This window comes from Lissotriton vulgaris, chromosome 2_1 (genome assembly GCF_964263255.1).
Source record: "Lissotriton vulgaris chromosome 2_1, aLisVul1.2, whole genome shotgun sequence".
NCBI classification, from domain to species: Eukaryota; Metazoa; Chordata; class Amphibia; order Caudata; family Salamandridae; genus Lissotriton; species Lissotriton vulgaris.
Genome location: NC_141687.1, coordinates 2,071,222,725 through 2,071,250,610, shown reverse-complemented (window position 1 = coordinate 2,071,250,610; position 27,886 = coordinate 2,071,222,725). Strand labels below are relative to the sequence as shown.

Here is a 27,886-nt window from a genome sequence, read left to right as displayed (position 1 = left end):
AACGGCCCGGGACCAGGGTTCGATTCCCGACGCGGCAGGGTCGCGGACCAGGATCAGCGGACTGATAATTCTCGCATCGGTGCCTACTCCGACCTGGGAGCACACTCGGCAACTCTGGGCATTAGCTTGCCTCATCTCCACAACGGCCCCACACAAACGCCGGGGATGCCTGGTTTCACCTTGGAGACCCCCAGGAGGGACTATCTCACAGGGAAAGCAAGGACGGGTTCCCCAGCGGTCTATAGCGCTACGAGGCCTCCGGGTAGCAGTGCGCTTTACAAGACACAACAATTAACAATTTACAATAGTGCAGACACACGGGGATAAGCAGAGCCCTTGCGCGTATTTTTCAGCAGTACTTGACCCCGTAGCACGAGGATTACCTGGGTGTTTTCGAGCAGTTGCAGCAACAGCAGTGGCTATACGGCAGAGTGAGGGAATAGGTTTGTCACACAAATTGTTGGTGTTAGTTCCCCATGCTGTAGACGCTCTGCTAAACCAAACGAAAACTCAGTACTTAACGAGTGCACGTTTAACAGGATATGAGCTAACGCTGTTGGCGCCACATATCACACTAAAGAGATGTGCTACTCTGAACCCTGCTACTTTATTGCCGTATCCAGTTGCTGAGGGCCAGGAGGAAGAACACCATGATTGTGTTTTCCTGACTGAAGAACAAACAAAGGGTCGTATTGACTTACAGGATACGCCACTTCCAGATGTGGATGGGGAACTGTGGGTTGATGGATCGTGTTTGAGGTTGCCAGATGGTACGACTTCTGTAGCATATGCGACCACGACACTTAAGACAGTGGTAGAAGCAGCACGAATACCACAGAAATCGGCCCAAGCAGCGGAATTGATAGCCTTAACAAGAGCATGTGAATTAAGCGCTGGTTTATGTGTGAACATCTACACTGATAGCCGGTATGCCTTTGGAGTAGCGCATGATTTTGGCCTACTCTGGAGAGAGCGAGGGTTTTTGACTTCACACGGAGTGCACATTATGCACGGAGAACTAGTGTGTGACCTCCTGAATGTGTTACTATGTCCAAAGAAAGTGGCGATAATTAAATGCAGCGCACATAAGAAAGTGACGGACAAAGTAAGACAAGGAAACGCCTTTCCAGATTGCATAGCGAGGGAAACTGCTATGTTACAAAATGCCTCTCCGATTTATGTAGTGAAATCGCAGGCTGAGCGATGGCATGATGCTAGAGAGGAGATACTAGATATTCAGAAATCAGCGTCTGAAGCAGAACTCGCAACCTGGGCAATGGAGGGAGTGTTGGACGATGAGGGTTGTTGGAGAAGCAAAGATATGGAGAGATGGAAATTGCCTGCAGCTTACTTGCAAGCAATGGTTCAAATGACACATGGATTGGCACATGTTGGAGCTCTCGCAATTACTAAATTGCTTACGCGAGTTTGGGAGCATCCCGAGATTGCCAATACGGCCAAAAGAGTAGTGCAGACCTATCTGATATGCTTGCAGTACAATCCTGCTAAAGGGACGTATACTCCAAAAGGAGGGTTTGTTCCACCTACTGCACCATTCGAAGTAATACAAATGGATTACATCCAGCTTGAGCGTTGCAATAACCTTAAGTATGTCTTAGTGGTGGTGTGTGCTTTCAGTAAATGGATTGAGGCCTTCCCCACGAAGGATAATACAGCGCTGACAACAGCTAAGGTGCTGCTCAAAGAGTACTTCCTGCGCTATGGTGTTTGTAAATTTTTGTGGAGTGATAATGGTCCCCATTTTGTTGGGAAAATTGTGGAATACGTCATGAAGGGATTGGGAATCCAGCAAAAGTTTCATGCTGTATTCCATCCGCAGTCAGCAGGTCTGGTGGAAAGGTACAACGCTACTTTGAAACTGAAGCTAGCAAAGATCGTGGCATCTACGTCTTTGAAATGGCCGGATGCTCTGCCTCTAGCATTGCTATCTATTAGATCGGTACCCCATTCCCGAACTGGTCTCACACCTTATGAAGTGGTGTTTGGGAGGCCTATGAATATATGGGGAGTTCCTAAGCCTCGGTTATTACATGATGTGCCTTGTATAATGATGAACGATTATTTGGCACGATTAACAAATGATTTACTTTCTATTCATCAACAGGTTCGAGAAGCGCTCCCTGACAAATCCATTGGAGAGGCTCATAATCTTCGTCCTGGTGACCATGTGATGATCCAGACTTTTGAGAGAACTAGCAGCTTGGAGCCGAGGTGGCATGGTCCCGAGCAGGTGTTATTAGCAACACGCACAGCTGTGCGAGTCACGAACAGGAAACGATGGGTGCATTCTACTCATTGTCGTCGTGTCTCTCCGGATCTGGTGAGCCCAACTGTGCTGTCTGATTATCGAGACATCTTGGACGAGGAGAAGAGCCCAGCTGTTACGTCTACTGAATCGGAGGGAGCCTTCCCGGACCACACTGTTTCTGGTGAAGAGAGATATAATCTACGGCCAAGAAAAGCAGTTGTTTTGTGCGAGACTGGTTGAGTTACCGCTCCAGGTTTGTGAAACAGAAGCTGGGAATATCAAGGGGGGGGATCAGTTCTGCCAAGTGTAGCGACACCCGTCTTGAATCTCGGAGAAGAAACCAACGGCTACCTCGGAGCTCAGCACTCATATTTTTATTTTTTAGTTGCTCTCTTTCTGAGACATTTGTATTTTGAACTATGGCATCTTCTACGATGCGGAATAAGAGAATTCTTGGTGCAGTACTTTTTGTTACGACCATCGTGGTGATAGCTGTAATAGCTTGGGTAGTAGAATTACTGGTGCCGGCAAGAGAACATTTATTGCCTACTACCCCAATTCCATCTGAACATTTTCATTTCACTTCGCCCTATCATGAAGAACGACATAGACAGACTTATCTGAATAATAGTTTCATTCAAATTTTGCATCACACCCATAATACGACAAACACTTCGAACTGTTGGGTATGTGGAATGTTGCCTGGACATCAAAAGAAAGGAGGCACTCCGCTTATTCCTCTCCCGTTCTCTCACAATGGTTCTTGTAATGTTTGGTACACTCTTCTGTTCACTTTGAGATGGCCAACGAAAGGTGGACTACTTTTCCGACTTAACAAGGTTTGCTATAATGATCGAGATGGTTACCCGCAAGCTGAAGGAACTAAATTTGAATGGGAAGAATATCGACCAGATAATGTATCGTCGCCTCGAGTTTATACGAATCAGAGAAATGTAAACATATCTAGTTTGCACGTGATCACAGTTATTGATACTAAAGCTGATTTATGTGTCCGAAATAAAGGTACAATCCCAGTAGGAATAAGTGAATGTAACACTACTCTCACCTTTGACACTCCAAATGGTATCACCTTTGTGGCTTCACGAAACACTTATTTTATTTGTGGAAATAAAGGTTATCACCATCTCCCTATAGGATGGTTAGGAACATGTTATATATCTTTTGTATTACCTCCTGTGTTTATTGCCCCGCCTATGTATCATAATGATTTTGTATTATATCACGATTTCATACTAAATAGAGTGAAGAGAACATTAGCACTTGATGATATTGACCAGACGGATACTTCTCTGCAGCAATATGTTGATTTCAATTTAGGCCTCTTTTTATTTGTTAGTGCTGCTTTAAATAGCAGAAAGATCAGACGACTGACACGTGTTGTGGAAGCCGTTGCTAATGAGACAGTTTTTGCTTTAGGGAATTTAACTGAGGAACTTCAAATTACCAGGATTGTAACGCTCCAGAACCGAATGGTTCTAGACGTAGTGTTAGCTGATCGTGGGGGTGCATGCCGCATTATCGGATGTAGTTGTTGCGTGTATGTGCCTGATAATTCACCCTCTGTATATGATGCTATTTCTAAATTGCATAAAATAGCTGCTGAAATACATCCTGATAATGATACTTGGACACTTTCGGGTTGGTTTTGGTCATTGCTCAGTACTTGGGGTTGGAAACTGTTGACAATTCTATGAATAGTAATTGGGATACTTTTCTTTCTATGTTTATGTATTCAGTGCGTCCCTATGCTATGTTCTATGTGCCTTTCTGCTTGTAGTCCATCCAAACGAGCTATTGTCAAGAATGAGCAAATGATTAATAGAGAAATAACGAATATTATGTCAATCAATATTGATGATGAATACCCTGATTATGTCCATTATGAGGTAGCTTCAGCTAAACGCTAAAAGGGTCGTCTGTCGTAATTTGACAGTGATCGGGTTAGCGTTAAGCTTTGCTACACAAATTTTCCCTTTACTTGACCACGGTGTTCGGAGGCCATTTTGAGAGCACTGGCATCCATTTTATATGAACGCGCTGCCTCGTGGTCAGCATGCACTTTTGTCCTTTCTCTATACCACTGACCACCTAACTTGCCCAGCAACAGGCTATTTTTAGTACTGGTCAAGCTTGTGACATGCGTAGTCAAACCCTCTGTACTAGTGGACAGTCATCACTTAGGAATGTTCTCTTAAACTGACCAGTAGTGTTATAACTCCTCCTATGAGCTGGCGGTGTTCCAAAAATGACCTTATATGTACCTAAACTGAGCAAATGTGTCCCGCCTACCCTTTTTATTACTGTAAACCTGTATAAAAGAGGTCTCGCACCGATGTTCGGTGTGATACTTCTTGCATTACCGAACGGTGCTGTAGGAATGTACCACCACCCCATGGGGTCTTAATAAACTTGTCTTTTGCATTTCCAGTTTCCGTGCCAACTTCTGTTTTATGGTGTAAGCGGTTTATGCGGAATATGTAGGTCTGGAGAACCCGATACCACAATAGTGGGGCATACATTTTATTTCACTTTCCTTGTGTTCTTAATGACAGCATGTGATAGTTTTTTTATTTTTTATTTAACATATAGCTATTGGATACGTTTTCGTTTAAAACCCCCTACCTTCGACCCAGGGGACATATACTTTTACTTTTCTGGAAGTCATTGTGTGTATAGTTCAGCATTGCTGTTGTGGAAGGCAAAAACATACAATATAGTAGAGCAGCCTTAGTATAAGTATAAGAGTGACAGATGATTAGGACTCAGATGTCTGAGGAATTTACCTTTAGTAAAGAGATAATGGCGAATTAGTTTTACTTTAATGGTTGCTCAATACCTTGCCTCAATTCTTCTCATATCGATCGGTTTGCTTGTGAAAGGGACCTACAAACATTAATTCAGCTCATCTCCGCTAGTACAGTAGGTTTTGTGTTGAACTTGTTAATTTATTCTGACGATTCATGACAACAGTGCATTCTGGGTCTCCTTTTCTCTGTGCGAGAGAAGGTGGGGTTCAATGGAGGTTCTAGAGTCCTCTTAATTGTTCACTCCTCCAACGCTGGTGCTGCCCATTCTGTACAGTCAATTCCTTATCAATTATTCATTTTAATCATTGGTTAGGTGAACTAAGAGTTTAAACAAACAATTAACGTTGCGGGACAGGCCCAGTCCCCTCTCAGGCGCCTGCTATAAGTGTGCCCCACTGTCTTGAGCCCTCTATCACTGTAGTGCTGGTAAAGGAAGAAAATAAATATTGTGTGTAAACTTGTAAAGTTTCTGACATGGTTTATGCTTTTGTGTTTCATTAGCATGCTGCTAGCTGGCTACTAAAAAACAAAAGCGTAACACTTGTCAGAACCTTTATGTGCTAACAAACTATGTGAAGCTGTACAACAAAGTGTGCAAACAGATAGTTACAAGGTCAAGTGACATAAATCACCCCAAACCACACAGTACCAATTGAATCACCAGGCCACAAGTGACCTGAATGAGACAAAGTTCCTTGTAGGGTGCTCTACTGCCTTTTAATGCTGTCTCATTTTGTCCAGTCTGAGAAATCCCAAAACCTTGTATTCCTCAGTAGATTTTATTTGTAAAGGTACATCCATAAATAAGGAAATCTGTGAGGTACTCACCATTGTTATCTCAAAGTGTGTTATGAAATTCTCCAAATATACTGAATAAGCAGCTACCTACATCATTAAATGAAATGTCTTTACTGATTTTATAACAACACTTTCACAGTTACTTTATTAACCTTTTTGCTTTCTCAAATTTGCTGAAAAATTAACCATTTGCCCACTCTTTTTTCAAACTTTTCCCAGGGGAGAGCCCCCCAAACCCATCTTATAACAGCTGGGCTCACTTGCTATGCTTGCTCGCCACAGGGCACTCAGCCTGAATCTTTACGCCTCACCACTTTCAAATGTCACCAGCCACCACTGCGAAGAAGTGGAACTTTCTTTCGAATATCACTCTCAATCTAGCCAGATAAAAGAGCATATATTTGAGGTCCATATTTTTTCAATTTCCTAATGACTTCTAGAAAAGATTTCTTGTCTCCTGCACCCTCTGTATGTGAATCAGGATAGATGGGCATTTTCTAGTTCTTGTAACGAACAATGTCCATTTCACATGTGCCCAGAGGATACTGTCTTTATAATTAAGAACTCTATGTGCCCGTTCAATAACAACAAAGTAGGAAAGGTCTTCCGGTTTCAGCACATCCCACAGCCACGCTCAAATTGCTCCATTGATCTTCCTTCTGCACACTCGGGGAAGCCCAAAAATCAAACGTTATTGCAACAGGATCGTGCTTTCGTGTCTTCCGCCAAACCTTCTAGAGCCCATGTCTTGGAGATGACACCATTTGTTTTTTGAGGAAGGCTTTGCACTGATCTGCGCGGAGTAGATGGACTTCAACTGACACCATTTCTATCTTTTGCTCCAGCTATACCAAAGAGCCCTCGATGGCCACCATCATCTCGTCTCTGGAAGGCTCTTCTGCCTGCTCTGCCAGCAACTGTGCACTGGGATCTCTGCGAGGGCTCCCCTGACGTGTCTGTCTGTGCATATCCGACTGGGGACTCGTGTACTGCTCCATTGTGTTGCCCTAGTAGGGGCCCAAGCTTTTTCTTTCCCTGTGTGCGATGACATGCTCAATTAACTGTTGCTCAAGAGAGGGCCCCCATCCGGCAAAAAAAGGGGAAATAGAACAGTAGTAGCTGGCGGACACTGCAGTGTCCCTGGACAGCACTGGAGGTGACCCTTCCAATTCACCTTCGAAGAGGGCAACACCCAGTGTGAGACCAGTGCACAGAAGTCTAGTGGATCCCCTCAGGGAGCAAACGGAGATGGGGCTACATCAATATCTGTACCTGTCAAGGAAGGCCCAGGTCCTCATGTATGCCCCTGATGCTTCCCGTCACAAATCACAGTCTATTCAATCCCACTGATCCCTCAAAGGCCTTCTAACTTAGGCCGCTTATGCACTCTACTTAGTCTGCTCTCACTTGTGCCATTCGTGTGACTATGTCCTGATAGTGAAATACCAACTTGTTTTTACTATTGAAGGCTGTCTGTCCAATAGGCTAACATGAGAGTAACATTTTGCAAATATAACTTTCAATTGAGACAAGATGAAGAAGTGGAGTTAAGGCTCTCTGAACTCAGAATTTATTAACACATCTTTTTAGGGAGATGATTTTTGAATTGTGTGTTTGAAAATACCACTTTCAGAAAGTAGGCATTTTTTTATTTAACCATTTTGTGTGCCTCTGCTGGTTTATGTATTGCCTGACAGGGGCTGGGGATGTGCATTCACTGTAGACAGCCACAAGGGGGTTGAGGTGCGTCCTGCCTTCCCTGGGTGAGCTAAATAGACCTCGGCTGCATTTATAGTAGTGGAAGGAGTTTCACGTGTGCACTTACACCTGAGTAGCCAGTGTCTCCCCTGCACAAGGCGGTCTTCGCGTCCTGTGGTCAAGATGCCTAAGAGAGGGCAGAATTGGTTTGGACTGGGCTCAAGCCCCTTGCCACAAAGTGAACAAACACAAACTGAGGTATAATTACACAACCTTAACCCCCAGAAAATTAGATCACTTCTGGACTCAAGAGGAGCCTTTTGCCAAGGAGAAGAGCTGGAGAGCTGGAAGGAGGAGTACTGCCCCTTTGCAGTGTGCTTTGCTGGGTTGCTGCTTTTGCCAAGGAAGAGGACAAAGACAAGAACTTTGATGAAAATCTGCTTGAAGATGAATTTCAGAGGGCTTGTGTGTGCTGGCCTCCTGTTCTGAAGTCTCAGGGAAACAATGACTTCACCACCAGCTTCCCTGAACTCAACTGCTGGAACTTCTGACCTACCAGGAGGTGTCTATTCCAGTTTTGGGCCTCTGGAGGTTGGTCCTACTGTTTTTGAGCTGGAATAAAGTTAAAGAAAACAAGAAAAACAACTGAGACTTTGTCAGCCACGCTGCCAGTGAAGCCACAACCTGCACCGAGGCCAGGGGCACCGCTCGTGCAGTACACAACGCATCACCACAGCTGAACCGCAGCTCCGACGCCCGTCTACGCATTCAGTTATCGGCCTTCCCTACGCCATGGCTCGCATTGATGCAGTCACCACCAGATTCCTGTTATCACGGAGCCAATAACCAACGATGATGACTTCATGAACTCTTCGACTTCACATCTCCTCATTGCAACCGACGCCTCACCGCCGACTTCCCCGGCTTGGGACTAGACACGTCACCTCCTCGCGGACACAATGCCTAGCCTCCGCCAAGGCAACCAGGGAAACAGCCTCAGCATCGACGCCTCACCACCACGATGCCATGCATCCCCAATAGACTTTGTTTACCAATGTACTGTGGTTTGGGGGTCTGTGTGACTCCATGCCAAACACCACACACCTCATGGATGGTGGCGTACTTTGGATTGATGCCTGTTACGACGTCGTAATAGCCCCAGATGGATCTATTTGTTTCTTCAAGTGCTACTTCTGCAAGTAACTGTTTTTGATTACTATTTCAATATATTTATGTTGGATTTTTGTCATTTTGGTCTTGTTTGGTTTAGATAAAGATTCTTTTGTTTCTAAACTGGTGTGGTGTCCATTTGTGTTGTTTTCACTGAGTTACTGTGTGTTTCGAGTACAAATACTTTACACATTGCATTTGGGATAAGCCTGTCTGCTGATGCCAAGCTACCAAGGGGGTGAGCAAGGGTTTTATAAAGTGTGTAGCCCCCCTTACCCTCACTAGAAGAAAGGTCCCTACTTGGACAAAGGTGCATACCTCTGCCAATTAGAGACCCCCATTCTAACACCTTGTCACAGAACAAGGGTATTAAAAACCAGCTTTCCCAGTCTTGCAGAACTACCAAGGAGAATTGTTTTTGCCTCATTCCATTATCATTCACAACTGATGTCAAGTCAAGTCAAGTCATAAAATTTGTATAGCGCACTACATACCCAGAGGGTTTCAAGGCGCTTAGGATGGGGAGGAGGATTATTTGTCAAATATCCACGTTTTAAGCTGCTTTCTGAACGCTAGGTGATTCTGGGTGAGGCGAAGGTAAGCGGGGAGTGAGTTCCATGTTTTGGCAGCCAGGTAAGAAAAGGATCTGCCTCCCATGGTGGTCTTGTTGATGCGAGGTACAGTGGCGAAGGCTTGGCTGGAAGAGCGTAGTTGGCGGGAGGGGGAGTAGAAGGACATTCGAGAGTTGAGGCAATCTGGTCCGATGTCGTAGAGTGATTTGTGTGCGTGGGTAAGCAGTCGGAAAGTGATCCTCTTATTGACGGGTAGCCAGTGGAGGTCTTTAAGGTGACCAGAGATGTGTTCATTGCGTGGGATGTCTAATATGAGCCTGGCTGAGGCGTTTTGGATTCGTTGTAGTTTCTTCTGGAGTTTAGCGGTGGTACCTGCGAAGAGGGTGTTTCCGTAGTCCAGTCGGCTCGTGACTAGAGCGTGGGTGACTGTTTTCCTTGTTTCGGAGGGGATCCAGCGAAATGTTTTTCTGAGCATGCGAAGAATGTTGAAGCAGGAAGAGGATACGGCGCTGACTTGTCTGTTCATTGAGAGTGAAGAATCCAGGATGACGCCAAGGTTCCGTGCGTGGTCTGTCGGGATGGGTGCTTTTCCGAGGGCTTCCGGCCACCAGGAGTCGTCCCATGCAGAGGGGGATGTACCTAAGATGAGGACTTCTGTTTTGTCTGAGTTCAGTTTCAGACGGCTTTGTTTCATCCATTCGGCGACTTCTTTCATTCCTTCGTGTAGGTTAGTTTTGGCGGTGCTGGGGTCCTTGGTGAGAGAAAGGATGAGTTGAGTGTCATCCGCATAAGAGATGATGTTGAGGTTGTGTTGGCGGGCGATGGCCGCGAGGGGGCTCATGTATACGTTGAAGAGGGTGGGACTGAGTGAGGATCCTTGAGGTACGCCGCAGATGATTTCAGAGGCCTCGGACTTGAATGGTGGGAGGCGGACTCTCTGGGTTCTTCCGGTGAGGAACGAGGTGATCCATTCCAGTGCTTTTCCTTGGATTCCGATGTTTCTGAGGCGTTGTAAAAGGGTGCTGTGGCAGACTGTGTCGAAGGCTGCAGAGAGGTCGAGGAGGATGAGGGCGACTGTGTCTCCATTGTCCAGTAGAGTTCGAATGTCGTCTGTTGCTGCGATGAGGGCGGTCTCTGTGCTGGGTTTGGCTCGGAAGCCAGATTGTGAGGGGTCGAGTGATTTGTTGGCTTCGAGGAAGGCGGCGAGCTGGTTGTTGACGGCTTTCTCGATGACTTTGGCCGGGAATGGAAGAAGCGAGATGGGGCGGTAGTTTTTGAGTTCGGTGGGGTCCGCTGTGGGTTTTTTCAGAAGAGCGGTGAGTTCAGCGTGTTTCCAGTCTTCTGGGAAGGTAGCGGAGTTGAAGGAGCAGTTGATGACGTCTCGGAGGTGCGGAGCTATGACGGAGTCTGCTTTGTTGAAGATGTGGTGAGGGCATGGGTCTGTGGGGGATCCAGAGTGGATGGAATTCATCAGGCGGATGGTGTCCTCAGTGGAGATTGGGTTCCAGGCGCTAAGGGTATTTCCGGGGGGTAGATGGTCAGCAGATGGTAGGGTGGGTTGGCTTCCGGGTTGGTTGTCAAAGCTGTTGTGGATGTCTGCAATCTTGTTGTGGAAGAATGAGGCTAGGGAGTCGCAGAGGGTTTGAGAGGGGGTGATGTCGTTGGAGTTGGCCGAGGGGTTGGAAAATTCCTTGACGATGTTGAAAAGTTCCTTGCTGTTGTGGGCGTTGTTGTCAAGTCGGTCCTTGAATGCTGTTTTCTTGGCTTTTCGGATCAGTTGGTGGTGAGTACGGGTGGCGCTTTTGAAGGCGTCCTTGTTGCTGGTGGATGGGTCTTTTTTCCAGGCCTTTTCGAGGGAGCGGCACAGTTTCTTGGACTTCTTGAGATCATCGTTGAACCAAGAGGCCTTCTTGTAGCTAAGTTTGTGTTGACGTTTTTTCAGTGGTGCTAAGGTGTCGGCGGTGTTGGATAACCAAAGGGTGAGGTTGGAGGCGGCTTGCTTCTTTCCTCTTCCCTCCCTAGCCTTACCAATGGGTTAGGTGGGTGAGGGCCGGCCTATGGGAGGTGCAGCGGGAATGGGGTGGGGGGTTGGGGGTTGGGGGGGTTCTATATACTCTTAGTCTTGCCCTATTGGAATATGACCCTCCAGTACCAACCTCCAGGTTGGAAGGGTTGACTCTGCCCCAGGATCCCTACCACCTTGGTCGGAGTGGAACTGCCTCCCTACACCAACTTCCTGGTCAGTGGATAAGGGTTTCTGGTGAACCCAATCCTCACCTACCAAGGGGCAGAGGTCGGAGGGAAATTTGAAATCCGCTGCTCCTATCCATCAAGGGTAGAGTTATTTCTTCAACTCTCCCAAGCCCCAACTGTCTTGTTGAAGGGCACTAAGGATTACTGCTGGCACACCGCAAGTGCCCTGGCATCTTTCTGATATTCGCGAACAGGGCACCAGGAAGGCAGCCTGCTGTCCAGTCTTCCTTATCCCAAAGAAGCATGAGGGAAAATGAGGACTGGGAAAGGAAATACCTCCGATAATTATAGAATATGCTCTCAAATGTAGTTTTTTCACAATAATTTTTTTATACTGTCAATATAATGTCTTGTGTATTTAGATGTTCTAATGAATCAGCAGAACTTAAATTAGCAAAGATTATTATTTAATGTATTATTAGGTAACATTAAAACCTTTTTCACTTACTCTAAAATCTTATCAGATTTTTAAAACAAAACTACTATTGCATCTCTTAAATGCATGAATACTTACTAAAAACTGTCTGATGAGTGCACAAGTCTAAAAGCATTTAGAAGAAACATGCAACCAGCAATACAAGTGTGAAAGGTAATACAACAGTCGTTCAATTAATACCTTCAACTTTAATCTTGTTCTACCTTCTTCATCAAGCATCTCCTCATCTTCAAACTCATCTTCATAGTACTGAGGATCAAAGGGTCTGAAATAAAACAAAAGCATACTTTAAATTGCCTGAGAACTGCTTAACATGGTCTGTGTTACTCAACCCTATTACAGTGCTTTAACACCACTAAATCTGCATGGTTTCTCGCCTTTAACATTTTAACTTTCCTCTTCTGTGTCTACATTGTGGACCTTATTTAGAATTTGGTGATATCTGAAAATCGTAAATTCTCTTAAGAACTTGGTCTACCCTGAACAAAATCTGACGGTATCAGAACATTTTGCACTTTAATAGTTTGTATTACTCACACAAAAGCTCAGAAAAAATGGGTAATAAAATGTTTATTTGCTCAGTAAAATTACCTAGGTTCCACACTGAGAAAATTAGGAAGCTTGACGAAATATAAATCATTTCCTAGATCTGTGTTCACTTTTGGAATTTCGACTTCTATCCTTGTTTCTGGAACTGGTTCATCTTGCTGGTCTAGGTCCATTGCCTCATCATCCTACAATAAAAGCAGTATCTTATCAACTTGTTAATAGATGCAAAGATTAGCAAAACTATTAAAATAACTGGTACACTTTTGAGAATTGTTCAACACTCTTCAATTTGCTTGAAATCTTCCAACACAGGACAAAAGGTTTCAACCACTCTTCCATACAGACACATCCATCAATGCCACCCGCTCCCTTATATCCCATCATACACAGACCAAACATAAACTACCCATCACAACCCCAACTTGTTGGAGTCAAATACCTACACAGTGAAAGAAAGACCAGCGGTTTCAACCAGTCGGTCTGGCAATAATGAATGTGCTTCCCCCTGTGCAGGAATAAATTAAGAGCTGTACAGGGGACAGAGCATTCATTGTGACAGTGAATGCGAGTAGCAGGGAACTAATTTGAAAATATGCACAGAGCAGACCAGAGCAGTGCAGCCTATCATTAATACAGGTTCTGGTGTGATTCTTTGTGTATGCCGCTTGTTTACCTTTGGGTAGTAGTTGCTCTCTATAAAAAAAACATTTGATTCAGAATAACATTCCCAAATCAAGGGTTCAACTTGGATGGAATACATTCTCACAAACAAGAAGCCCTTGGTTTTCTCAGAACTTCTGAATTAGTTTCTAGACAATTATCCTGCAGTAAAACCCTGAGTTAAGACCTCTGCAGTTCCATTAATTCATGCCACATTTTAGGAAGATAAAAAAAAAGCTATTATTAGAAAACAACAGATAAGTTACATGGAAAAAAATTTGATTAACAGATAAGAGTTTTAGAGTATATGTGTGCCTGATTCCCAAACCGTGATGACTGGTTTTAAAGCCGAGAGAGTTCATGCACAATGGACCAACCGCACAACACACCACTCCGGACAAGTGACAACAAATCAATCGAAGGATGAGAATTTCTCTTCAAAAATATTTGGAAGCGTTAGGAGTATATAACATTTTCTTTAGCAAGATACTTTCAGACAAAGAAGTTGCTTCTACTTTTTAAGAGATCAGGAGTACCTAGGTGACTTAGCCAGGCTCCTGTTTTACAGCAGTTTCCTATACAATTAAATACAGCTAGATATCATTGGACTGAAAACGGCAAGTAAGAGACCCATGCAGGACACAGCATGTCAAGCTGATCAGAAGAAACTAGAGAAGTTATCAAGATAATGTGGTTAGAACCACAATTTAAGAAACACTTAGACCAAGCAAGATCAATATTAAAATGAGTTTGCTGAACAGCGTGGAATGATAACTGGCTATCAGCACCACTGAACTATCAAGCTCCACTACTGAACTATCACGCTCTTAAAATGTCTACTCGCAAACCCGAAATGAGCCTTGTTTAATGTTTATGTCTCAAGTCACTTGTGAAAACTCTGAAAGGTTTGTCAGAAGCTTCTTTTCATCGTATGAGAAGGCTGATTTTTAGGTTTGAACCACAATCAATGTTTCAGAGTGTTTTAACCTGCCCTCCCCAATGGAGGAGGATTTTTATTTTGACTCCTCCAAGTTTGCATGTGGAATTTCCTCTATAGCTACACCTCAGTCTTTCAATTAATACAAAATTATGGAGATGCTTTTCACTTATTTTATGACCCAAGCCTTGGGCACTGGTAAAGAACTTTTCTGATATGTCTCCACGATTTAAAAATAGAACTGAGGCTTCTAAGTGACTATGATCCAATCTCTCTGAAGTAATTTTTGCTCTAAGCAGGCAAATCTATCTCACAGGTGGTCAAATTCTCTTTTTGTTTTCGTTTAACTGGAGAGTGAAACCCAATTTCTGGATACACTGATATGGGTCAAGGCAAATAATCTTAGACATTAAATAATACTGTACAATGTCCTAATTATTATGATGGATACATCCATTTCTTGCCTTAAGCTCTCAGCAGCTGAACATAGAGCTAGACAGAAATGCATCAGATATTACCGGGCTTAACCAGAAGTACGGCTATTACTCCATGAATGCGATGGAATTTTCTCTGTTCAAAGTTACTACTTGCTGGAACAGAATGACAGCAGTATTTCATGTTGACTAACCACATGAGATAGATCTTTTTTTGACCAAGGGCACAGAACAGCAGATGGGTAACACTGCCGGAACTAGAGGTAAGCCAGGCTCTGACCACCGAACAGGATAATTTTTGCCTGCCTAAACATTAGTTTGGGGAATAATGTGGAGCATGCACAGTATCCATCTCTATAAAGGTGGTCATTTTACCCACAGTGACAACATTAAGAAAGAAACAGGTAAAACTTTTGTTATCAGTACCTGTTTCAGTATGCAAAACTAGCTCTCATAACTAGCTTATGCTATGTTTTGTGTATTTGTCTAGTGTGACTTATCACCTGTGAGGGTATCATAGCGCTGGAACAGCATGTAGGCGTAAGATAGTTAGTCGAAGAGCCATGTCCTCGGCTTCTTGCTGAATTCAAGAAGTGAGGAGGAGGCCCTGATGTGTTGAGGTAGGTCGTTCCATGTTTTAGGTGAAATGTAGGAGAATGCTATGGCTACAGGATTATTCTACCATGTCACACGCCCAAAATATATTTACACAAAAGCAGAATTTCACAACAGGAGCTGGGAGAATATATATCATGCACTTAAACAGCACAACAGGTGGCCGTGAAGGAATCTGATGATTTGAGGAATAAAGAGGTAGGTCCTTCTCTGTTGTCCGTAATTTAGTAAGAACGGTATGTGCCCATTATTCATATTTTAGCCTTCTGGAAAAAAAACACCGGGAGAAAATTAATCCCTTCATCTATGCTGGTTAGGACTCACGCAAAACAGCAGCTTAAGTTACGTGTACTAGACAGAGGCTAGTTTATAAATGTACATTACTGTGCGTTCATTCCATTCGGGATTTTGCAATCTAGCAGAATGATGCATCTAGATTCCAGTCTCCTGAGAGCTAGTGATCTATTTCCACCTCTTGTGTTTTTCGTTATACTGTCAATCACAAAGTATGTGAGGTCTTCTGCTCTGCCCCCGTGTTGCGTGTTTATGTGGCGGGCTGCAAGATAGGCAGGCTCATCATTACTGATCGCTCTTAGATGCTGCAGTATCCCAACATGTACGGGGTGGATGGTGCTCCCGGCATACAGTTTGTTGCAAGTGCAACGCAGAACATAAACTGCGAAATCCGTTTTACAAGTATAGCTCCACCGGATTTCACAGGGGGTTTTTCTGAGGGGAAGAGAGACTTTTCTAGTGTTGACTCCATGTTTGCAGGTCTTACATTTTACGTATTTGAGGAAGCCATTCTGCGATTTGAGCCAACTCATACATTTTACCTGTATACAAACTAGTTCTAGTTTCATGGACTTTAGCTCTCCTAAAAGTTAACTGGGAGAGCTGGGTGCAAAAGGGGCCTATAGAGGGGTCACTGCGCACGAATGGCCAGTGTCTGTACAGGATGTTTCGTAGGTTGGAATGGTAGGTGTTGTACCCTATGAAAAGTCTGGGAGTTGTGTCTAGAGACTGTTTTGGACCTTGATCTTTATTTTTGTTTTTAAAAATAAGATCTTCTCTTTTGGTAGCAGCACACTTCTGTTCTGCTTTTGAAAGTGTTTTGCTGTTATACCCTCTGTTTTTGAGTCTTGTGAAGAGGCCCTCTGTTGAGTTGTTTAGGCTCGCTTGGGTACTGCAATTTCACTTCATCCTCAAGCATTCAGCGTAGGGGATGCTCTCTATGAGGTTAGTAGGATGGAAACTCTTAGCGTGGAGAATGGCATTCCCAGATGTTAGCTTCCTAAAGGTTCTGGATTGTACATTATTGTTACAAATGTACAATTCCAAGTCAAGAAATACGATTGATTCCTTGCTGGTGGTGTATGTGAATCTTAAATTTAGAGTGTTGATGATTTCAGTCGCAAACTCTATCACACTCTGTTCTGAGCCTTGCCACAAGATGAAGATGTTGTCTATGTATCTGCTATATAGTTTGACATTTTCTGACAATTGTGTGTGGTATGTCTTTATGAGTACTAGCCCCTGTCACCAGTCCATATGCAAATTAGCTTTGGTGGAAGCGAAGCAAGTACCCATGGCCGTGCGCTGTATCTGTTCTCAGAAGAGCCTGTCAAAAATGAAGATATTATTCTCCAAATACCACTCTGCCATTTGCACTTGCATGACTGTATGATGGTGCAGCCCTATGTCTATCGTGCCTAAGTAGTGATTAAGAGCATTGAGGCCATCCCTGTGTCTAATGCTGGTATACAGACTTTGCACATCCAATGTCATGAAAACATAGTCATCGTTCCAATTACAGTCATAAATTGTAGATAAAAGAAATCGGTAGTGTCCTTTATGTAAGCTGGTAGTTTTTGGAGAAAAGGCTGGAGAAAGAAGTCAATACATTTGCTGGTATTTTCAAACAGGCCCTAATTGCAGATATGATCGGTCTCCCCGGTGGACACTCTGCATCTTTGTGAATCTTTGGGATCAAATAGAGTTGTGGTGTCACTGGATTGTCATTCTTCATAAATTTAAACTCCTGTCTACAGATGAAGCCCGTCCCCCTCCACTCATAAAGACATCTGTGATATTTCTCTTTGACACTAATGATGTTGGTAGCACTGATACGATTGTAGCCGTTTTTGCCTTGCAGTTGGGTCATCGCTTCTCTGTTGTACATTTCAAGGGGCCAGAGAACCCATTTCCCCCTTTGTCTGACCAACGTACTATAATGTCAGTTCGTTCTTTGATTTTTTTGCATGATTTTGGAGTACTCAGTCCTTTGGTTATGCTTTGATTTAATGAAATCATTGCTGCTGGTTTTAGCCAATTCTTTAAGATTTCCCGCAAATATATCAATATCATCTTTGGGCATGGGAGGAGTGAAAACAGATTTAGGTTTGAAAGGTATGTGAATAGTTTCATGGATATTTAAATCTAATCTGATTGCTGCTTCCATTGTAGTTATCAGACCTGTCTCATCATCGTTTACCAGCTCTGTCATGTGTCTCAGTATAGTCATATCGGCAACACATAACGTGCTCAGTGCTGCGGTGGCCATGTCCTTGTCTCCTTCGTGCGTTTTTCTCTGATTGTTGAAGAAATACTTTAGTAGTTTAAGTCTACGTATGAATTGGTACATATCTACCCTTATTTGCGTGTAGTCAAAGGTTGTTTCTTTGCAGAACGATAAACCAAGAGCGAGGATTTGTCCTTCTCCCTTTGTTAAAGCCATATTGGTCATGTTTATTACTGTGTTGTCAGTCCCTGTTGTTTCCTTTATCTCAGTCTGTTCCTACTGTATGTGGGTTTCTCTGTTTTTTGCATTGTGCTTGCCCCATCTCCTGTCCTTCCTTCTTCTGCGGTTTGATATATATATCAAAGCTCCTGTTTCAAAAGAAACGCCTCACTCACAGGACACCATCAGTCACGGGACACCATCAGAAGTGCATTTATTCACAAGAAACGTTTTCAGCGTGCTGCCTTCATCAGCTTGTTACAAATGTTCGCACATTCTAACATGATGTTAATTTTAAACAGGTGAGTCTCTCATGATTGGGTGTGGCAATTTCACGGTGAAAGAGGACTGCTACCTCGAGACAGATGTCCAATCCCCCTGATGCATTCTGGGATTTGAGGTTTAATAAAGCGCTTGAGGGAACTGTATCCCGTCTGAATGGCATGTTTCCCTTCCATGCACGCTTTTTTTGCATGAATACTCACTGTCCTCTTTAAGCTCACCTCAACCTGAGTGATCAAACCTCCATTGTGCCAGGTATTTCACTTCCTTACGGTGTCCCAACCACCGGACCCTACAGTACAGGCCACTGGAGCTGGTCGAATGGCCAGTATGGACAGTATGGATCACTGTCAACATTGGTCGGCGGTGGTACCTTCAATCCTGCATGGTGGTGCAATTGCCAATTTGAATCACGCTCCCAAAGTTCACCGTTAGGGCAATCTGCGCACTCTTGTGGACGGGTGGGGCTAGTATGGCGGTGACCCATACTTAAAATCAAAGCATCTGTTTCAAAAGAAACGCCTCACTCACGGGACACCATCAGAAGTGCATTTATTCACAAGAAACGTTTTCGGCGTGCTGCCTTCATCAGCTTGTTACAAATGTTCGCACATTCTAACATGATGTTAATTTTAAACAGGTGAGTCTCTCATGATTGGGTGTGGCAATTTCATGGTGAAAGAGGACTGCTACCTCGAGACCGATGTCCAATCCCCCTGATGCATTCTGGGATTTGAGGTTTAATAAAGCGCTTGAGGGCATGCTTCCCTTAAATGCACGCTTTTTTTTTTTCCCCAAAAACCTTTATTGCACCATTAAGTTACACAGCGGAACGCCTACAACCCCTCGGGCTGGCCGCTATAGCAATTTGTTAGTCACATTGCAGCACCACAAAGTCTTTAGTAGAGTATCCGTCTTAATACATAACAATATAGCCGCTGCGATGATGAGGTGCAGCATATGCATCAGTGTCACAGTTGTTAGTGGTTTTTGATTTCCCCTTTTTCATAAACAACAACAAACCAAAGTAAAAGTTAGGAATAGTAATGTGGCCGTGTGTAGAGCAATACTGACCGTGTTGTAAGTACCTCACTAAAGTGTCCCGTTCTAGTCCCTCTCCCACTCACGCTAAAAGCCCCTGGGGGCCATGTTTGTGCTCGAGTATATATCCCTCTTAACTGGAGTTCCATGTAGTCCCCCCCCTGTCTAACCCGCCTAGTAACGTAGTAAAGAGGTCACTCGCATTGTCCCTGGCTTCCCCTTCCCTAACAAATCGTCCGCAGTACTAGCCCTCTTCTTCTTCCTCATCTGACTCATCCTGGTCTTCCTTCGGCAAGGGATCACAAATCTCCCCTCTGTATACATTCCATTTGGTCCAGATTTTATTCCATTTCCCCGGGTAGGCACGGTTAGAGTACACCGCCCTTTCCGTTATCATTACCTTATCCATGTTCAAACACCATTGTGACTTGGTTGGCACTTCTGCCGCTCCCCAGCGTTGTGCGATATCTCGTTTTGCTACCATCAATCCCACTGTAACCCAGCGTTGCCCATGTCTAGAGAGGTCAGTAGGCTCCCATATGTTTAAAAGGCACCTCTTCGGTTCAGGCAATAGCGACATTTCTAGTGTTTGTGAAATTGTTCGCAGTATCTGTCTCCAATATTCCTGAATCCGGGGGCAGTCCCATATGGTGTGAAAAAAGTGCCCTCCTCCCCGCACCCGCTAAGGCAGTAGGGGTGCTGTACCCTGTTAATACGATGTAGCATAGTCCTAGTGTAGTACACCCTGTGTAGTATTTTCAGTTGCACTAGTCGTAGTCGTGCAGAGATGCCCACTTCCTTAGGTGACCCCAGTGCCTCATTCCACTCATGTTCGTCCATTTCACTAGTGTCTCCCTCCCATTTCGCCTTCAATGACAGTGTTGGGTCTGATAAGTTGTTGAGTAATTTACGATAGATAAGCGATGTTGCGCGTTCAATCATAAAGTCAGTGAGGAGGCGGTCTTCCAGCGGGGAAGACTCGGGCAGGTCTGTGTCTGGGGGCAGAGCCGTGAGCAATGCATGTTGTATCTGGATGTACCTATAGAGCTCTCTTTCGCCAAGTTCGTACAATTCTCTCAGTCTATCGAAGGGTATCACCCCGCTCCTCTCCCAGAGATCGCCCACCGTGGATATCCCTATAGTGTCCCAGTGTGAGAACCCCTTGCTGTTCCTCATGTTGCCTAAGACTCGAGAGTCCCACAGTGGAGTCAGTTTGTTGATCCTCCCCTTCCAACCTAGAGCAGCCGTCGCTGTATGCCAAAGCGTTACCGTTAGTTTGGTGGGTCCCACTAAGGCGCGAATTTTGCGTTGGTCGTATAATGGAGCCAGTAAGCTATTAGTGCCTAATTGCGCCCTGGAATGCTGGCTCGGTTTGCGAAGCATGAATCCATTGGTTGATGGGTTTAAGGTGTGCCGCCCAGTAATACAGTTTTAAGTTAGGTAAGGCGATACCACCGTCGTACCAACCTCTATGCAATTTAGATTGTGCGATGCGTGCAGGGAGGTTCCCCCATAGGAGGTTAGATACCAATGCTGCAACCTTTTGAAAAAACCTAGGGGCTACCGGGTAAGGTGTATTTTCAAGGACATATAAAAATCGTGGCAGGGCCATCATTTTATAAAGTGCAGCTCTTCCCAGGAGCGTTAGCGGGAGTCCCGACCAAAATGTAACATCTTGCTTGAGTCTTTCTAAGTGGGGCTTCAGATTTTTGTCCATAAACTCAGCGGAGTCACTAGTAACCTGAATGCCTAAGTATTTAAATGATGAACCCGCTATCGTCAGAGGGCATCCCGGGTCGAGGGCCGGGACCTGCCCCTTCAGAACATACAGTTCAGATTTACTCCAATTTAACGTATATCCTTCCGTGAGTATCACAGAGATGTAAGAGGGCCGGCACTCCGCTTTCTGGATTTGTTAGATAAATCAGCATGTCGTCTGCATATAGAGACAGCCGGTCCTGCCATCCTTCCCTCCAGCATATGACCTTGAGTAGGGGCGAGGTCCTTATAAGAGTGGCAAGGGGTTCCAATGAGATCGCGAACAATAATGGCGAGAGGGGGCATCCTTGTCTTGTGCCCCTCCCTAGTGGGAACACGCGCGAGATATGTCCATTAGCCACCACCCGAGCTACCGGGTCAGTGTATAACAGTCTAACCCACGCAATAAAGCAGGGTCCAAATCCCAAGAGCGACAATGTCTCAAGTATGCCCATTCCACAAGATCAAATGCCATCTTAACATCAAGGGCTAATATCACTGCTTGTGTGGTGATCGAGTCCGCCCTAGCCAGCACTCTGCGCAGATTTAACGCTGTATTTCTGTGTGGCATAAATCCAGACTGGTCCGGGTGTATAAGTGACGGTAAATGGGGCAAGATTCTTGTTGCTAGGAGTTTGGCAAGAATTTTGACCTCTGCATTAAGCAGCGATATGGGGCGGTAAGAGGAGCATTCCTCAGGTGGTTTGCCTGGCTTGGATGCGGCTATTATAGTCGCCGCTCTCTGGTCCGGCGTAAGTGAACCCTTCTCTAGACATTCCTTAAACATCCCCAGCAGATGTTTACTGAGGGTCTCAGGCACTGCTTGATACCATTCAATAGGTATTCCATTAGGTCCCATTGCTTTACCCGGATTTAAGGCACGAATTGCCAATTGGATTTCATCAGCGGTGATGTCCGCTTCCAACTCACTCGATACTTCCGAGGATAATGTTTGGACCTCGATCGGTGTTAATACTGCTCTGGCCATCTCGGGTGTAATCACATGTTCAGGGGTGTACACCCGTTCAAAGTGGGTCGCGAGCAGTTCAACAATACGTCCTGGGTTCGTATGTACCCCCCCGTGTTCATCCTTCAAACGTTGGATTCCCCTAGAATTCCCTTCCCTTTTGTCAAGCCATGCCAGCATTCTCCCCGCCTTGTCGCCCACCTCGTAGATCCTATTTTGAGTGTTCGTTAGGTGCCTTTTTACTTGGATGCGCAAGTGATCGTTGTATAGCTGCTGTTGAATAGTAAGTGCGGGTAGGGTGGATGGAGTGGGATGTTGTTCGTGTGTTGTTGTCAATGCTTGCAAAGTTAAGTTCAGATTAACTAGTTCCTGAGACTGTTCTCTTTTGTAGCCCGTGATGGAGTTTATGGCTTGTCCCCTGAAGACCGTTTTATATGCCTCCCATAGTATCTCGGAGGAGCGCACTGAATGGACATTCTCATTGAAATATTGTGTTGTCACCTTTTTAAGAGCCTTGCGAACCAGGGGAATCTTGAGATAAGTGGCGTGTATGGGGTATATGCGTTTGCGCGATCGCTCCTGAGAGGAAAGTGTGAAGGTAAGTGGGGAGTGGTCCGAGATCCCTCGAGGGTGGATTGCAATTGTATCTATATGTCTGAGTCCATCTCCCAGGGTCAGGAAGTGATCGATTCTAGATAGACTGCCATATCCTGCGGAATGAAAAGTGTATTGCCTCGAACCGGGGTGGAGGTGCCTCCAAATATCAATCAGGCCCATGGCTGTTAGGAACCGTTGGAGGTGGGGGACTCCTCCCGTGGGGATCGGTGTTGGAAACCTGTCGAGTTGTGTATCCAGAATTGCATTGAAGTCCCCCCCAAGGATAACCTCCCCCTCGGGGAGAGTCAGAATAAAGTCCCCCAGTTTCGGGACGTGTACCGAGTGTAGTGCCGGTGGGATGTAAACTGAAACCAGGTTGAAAAGCTTTCCCTCCCACTGCCCCTGCAGTGCCGCAAAGCAGCCTTGATAGTCAGTCTTAGTCTGTAGAGGGATAAACCGTGTGTTTTTCTGTATCAGGATACCGGTCCCTCTGGAGCCGGACGTGAAATCAGAGTGGACTATCATCTTATAGCCTCTTCTATCCAAGGCCTTGGTAGCCCCCCCTGTCAGATGTGTTTCCTGCAATAGCGCTATGGTGGGTTTCTGTCTCTTAAGTGCAGTTAGCACCAGCCCCCGTTTAACCTTGTCCCCCAGTCCTCTCACGTTCCAAGTCATTAGGCGTAAGGAGGGGCACTGTGTCTCAGCGTCTATTTCACCCCTTTCAGGAATTGGGACATCAGCCATTTGGTACTATGGGGTCCATGGTATATCGATTAGCAAGTGTGTCATGCGTGTTGGCTACGCAGTCGCGTAGTAAAATGAGGACGGTCCTCATAGAGGCACACGACCATTGCCCTCTCCACCCGCCTTGTATTGACTCATGTGGAAGCCTAGTCTTTGTCTTCGACCGTACATATGTATTCCTAACTGTAACAGTACAACCCCTCCCCCATCCCCCCCTCCCTGCTACCCTGCCTAACGGACTTTCAACTGCCCGCCTCCCCAACTGAGCAGAGTGCTTGACCCATCCCACAACCAGAGTACTTGCATGTAGGGGGGAGAGCGTCTTCCCGAGCAGGCGGCATCCCTGCGTGCTTCCAGGGTAGCCATGCCAGTGTCCATGTGCAGCTGCTAAACAGTGTGTTAACGGTCAGCGATTGCCTCTATCGTAGGACCCAGAGCAGGGGGGTCATTCCTCTCCGCCTGCCCCTGCAAATCCACGGGAGGGAGAGCCCTCCGCTCCTTCTCGACCAGACGTCTGTGAGCCAGTCCTGCTGTCCCCTCTGCGGTTGTGATTAGATCTGTGTGTTCTTCGCTGCCGATCCACGGTGTGCCATCCCTCGAGCCAGTCCCGGGCAGCGTCCGGGGAGTCGAAAAACCACACCTTTTTGTCCGCTACCACTCGCAGCCGGTCCGGAAAAAGCATAGAGTATGGCAGTTCCTTCTCCCTTAATGTTTTTTTCACCTCCAGAAACGTCCTCCTCTTCCTGGAGACCTCCGCTGTGTAATCTGGGAAGAAGGCTATTCTCGAGTTCTGGATTTGGATGGCCGGCGCCACTCTTGCAGCCTGTAGGATGGCGTCGCGGTCCCTGAAGTTGAACAGCCTTGCCAGTATTGGCCTAGGCGGACCTCCTGTCTTAGGTTTGCCCCCGGCACTCTGTGGGCCCGCTCCACCGAAAAGAAGTTCGAGAGTCCCTTAGGCTGGAGTCTGGTTTTGATTACGTCTTCTACATATAGGTCAACTGCACCCGTATCTTCAGATTCTGGCACACCTAAAATTCGGACGTTGTTGCGCCGGGAGCGTCCTTCCTGATGGGCCAGTTTTTCTCTGAGCAGTTTGTTGTCAGTTTGTAGACGTTCCATCGCCGTTTGTAGTTCGGACACATCTTCGACCAAGGATTTGGTGACAACCTCAACCTGTTCGACCCTTTCATTCATTTTTTGGAGGTCCGCCCGTATCAAGGTGACCTCGGTGGCTGTAGCACCCACCATAGCTTGCACCTGGGCCAGTGCCGCCAAGACATCCTCAAGTGTGGCTTTTTTCGTCCCCTCGGTCTCCGTCGCTTTCCCCGCATTCTTGCGCTGTTCTTGGGGAGGAGTTTGCCTCTCATAGGCGAATTTGTCTAGCTTGGCCTGGGTAGTGCTATGTTTGGCGCCTCTGTTGGACATGGTTCTGTTCTTACGGGCGTTGCAATCCGCCGCTGAGGGCCGGTGTTCGGGCCAAGAAGGGCTGTCTACTTGTTCACTTATATCCGTCCGTGAGGCGGCAACGCAATTGACTTCTCAATGCAGAAGAGTAGTGTCTCCTCGTAGGCCTTTGTCTGCTGGGTTCCTCCCCAATAGAAACGTGAGGTCGGGTAGGGCGCTATCTGCACGATAGATACGTGAAGTGGTACACCACCTACTAGTGCCGCAGCTTATGTGGCCCGCTGATTCTATTTGCCTGCAGAGCGTCCGTGACCATGTCAGGTGGGGGACCGTGTGTTGTGGCCGGTGCTGGGTCGTGTCCCCGTGTTCTGCCGTGCTGTAGTGCCCCCTCAGTAGGCGTTCTGGTATTATCCCGCCTGCCGTCTTTAAAGTCTTTCCAAGAGAGGGGGGGGTTTCAACTCACCGCCCTTGTTGTAGCGGACCGCCGTACCTCCGCTCGCCGACACTTTCAAGAGCAATGCTGCAAAGACAGCGGATCTCCGTGTTCTCCCCCGGGAGGCTGTTCCGATCCCCGCCCAGCGAGGGTGGCTGCTGCAGGAGCCCGGGGCGCGACGCGCGTCCAGCGCGCAAAATGGCGGATCTGGTTTCTCGATCTCCGGCGTTGTCCGCAGCGCCTCTGGACGTGACCTCACGGTTATGTCTGCTGCCGCTGGACGCCGCAGTGCCCCGCTTGTGTCACCGGGCCGCCGGAGGATGCTCCAAGGATTTTCCGGCAGTGCGTCCCAGAAGCCGGCACTTCCGGCCAATCACCGCCGCCGAGAATCTATTTCCGGCCGGCCTCACTCTGTCCGCAACTCCGCTGCCTCCAGGAAGACGGTAGGCCTCTCCTCACTCCGGTCTCCGCCAAGCGATTTCGAGCTGCGCTCAGGCCGTCGCCGTCCCAAAAATGTTGCGCTGGGTGCCGCAAGGACTCCGGGTCCGGTCCACCCCTTCAAACACTGTGCAAATCAGGATAAATATATCGGATTTCAGTGGGAAGCCGCCTCGTCACGGGAGCCTCTCTAAGCTGCGGCCGCCATCGTTGGCCTGCACGCTTTTTTTGCATGAATATTGACTGTCCCCCTCAAAAGATAGCAAAGTTTGCACAAGAGCCGACCCCTAGATATCGTAGGTGTGGTCTCTAAAGAGCTGATGACCAACACATCTTTTTCACATGTCCAAAGGTAAAGGCTACTGGCAGGATGTGGAGAATGTGGTTAACTGCATCTTCGATTTGAATTAAACACTAAGTCTAACGTTGGTCTTAATGGGAGTGGAAACCTGCTCTAGCCAAACTCTTACTAGAACGCAGAGGTTTTATCTGATGCTTTTATGGTTTAAATGTCTTTATTGATTTTCAACACACAAACGTCTGCATGTACATTTAGCTGTCTTCAATCAAAGTCTAAGCAGTACAACCGGGCAGAGCCAATTGAAGGCGCAAGCCCAGCAGTCGAAATAGAATCGGCCAATTGCACGTATATTACGTAGAGATTATAATAATAAGAAAAAAGGAAAAAACAACCCCCTCTCCCCAGAAACCCCTTCCCCCCCGTCCAGTACTCCTGTCTCCCACTAACCACACGTCCCTCCCCCAAACTATGCTAAGCCCACAGTGACCTGCTTAACAGTCTGTCTTCTGTGGCTCCGTGAGATGCAGCAGTCTAAGATATCAGGGGCATGTGACTTCTCGGAATTCGGTAGCCAAAAGCAACAGAAATAGGTGCCATAGGTCATCATATCTGGATCCCTCTCCCGCCATAGTGAGTGACAATTTCTCCATCCCAAGCACATGCCACAATCTTTGAAGCCATCCTACAAAGAAAGGTGTGTTGGGAGTGCGCCAATGCGCGAGTATGTTTTGACCGCTGAGCCTAGCGCGATGGCCATTTGCCTGCCTCTATGGGAATTTAGTGGGTAAGTCAGGGGATTAGGAAGACTAGTACATAAGCCGGGAAGCATGGGATTTCTGTCTCAAAGGGCTTATCTATCTCATCCAACACTTGAGCCCAGTAGGGCTGAATATGTATGCATTCCCACAACAAATGCACCAAGTTGCCAACCCGGCCACAGCCACGCCAGCAGGTCACCTCTCGGTTGCGGTCCATCGCATGTAGTCTTTCCGGGGTATAATACCAATACGTCACAACTTTCGTGAATGTCTCTGTGAGTCCCATGTGGTACGCAGAGTGTCGGGCCCTGTAGTATATCCCCTCCCATTATTTGTGGGTGAGTGTCCTGCCTAGTTCTCTCTCCTACCGCTCTCTGCTCGGGTTATGTGTGTACACCTGTGTGGCCTGTAGCATCTTGTAGTGATCGGAGATGAGCTTGGCATCGGACGTGCGGGTGATAACCCATCTTTCGTATGAGGATAAGCGCCTATCCGCGCTCACGCGGGCCTGCAGTTGGAGTGCCCAATGCCGCACCTGTAAGTATCTTAGCCGTTCAATCTCCGGGACACTGTACTCCTGCCGAAATTGGGAAAATGGAGCGACTCCCTCTGCTCCATACATGTGGTACAAAGACCGGCAACCAGCAGGCCTCCAGTGTGCAAAGGCCGCCCCTACTGCGCCCGGGGTAAAATCAGGGTTGTCGACCACCGGGGTGAGGGGAGACGGAAAGGTTGTAAGGTCATGTTTGATATTGGTGGCGTCCCATACCTCAAGGGGAACCCGTGTTATGTGCGAGGCATACAAGTTCGGGGGCATGTGAGGTTTGCGCAGAAAAGGGATCTCCTGCAATGGTCTTGCCGCCACCGCCTGGTCTTGAAACAGCCAATGTTTCTCTGATTCCCATCTACTCCACTCGACCAGGTATCGCAACTGTGCCACTTGAAAGTACAGCTGGAAATCAGAAATTCCCAGTCCGCCCATCTCCGGGGGGGAGTGTGACCAGCGTTCTCCGCATTCGCGGCTTCCGACCATTCCAGATAAACTGGGCCAAGTCGGATTGCGTCTGACGAATCCATCCAACAGGTGGTCGGAGAGGGAAAGTTCGGAAGAGATAGAGGATCTGGGGCAAAATAGTCATTTTGACCGCAGCAATTCTGCCTAACCAGGAAAGAGGGTAGTGCTTCCACCAACCAACCTCAAGAC

The 27,886-nt window shown here is 46.4% G+C and overlaps 1 protein-coding gene across 1 annotated transcript in view; it reads right to left on the bottom strand.

Annotated features, from left to right (window-relative positions):
• Positions 1–27,886, bottom strand: part of LEO1 (LEO1 component of Paf1/RNA polymerase II complex) — a 233,683-nt gene that overhangs the window by 132,631 nt on the left and 73,166 nt on the right. Inside the window, exons 5-6 of the mRNA XM_086958300.1 lie at positions 12,616–12,758; positions 12,205–12,289 (exon numbers count right to left, since the gene is read on the bottom strand). Of these exons, the coding sequence (XP_086814426.1) occupies positions 12,205–12,289; positions 12,616–12,758 (228 nt within the window). The remainder of the gene's footprint in view (positions 1–12,204; positions 12,290–12,615; positions 12,759–27,886) is intronic.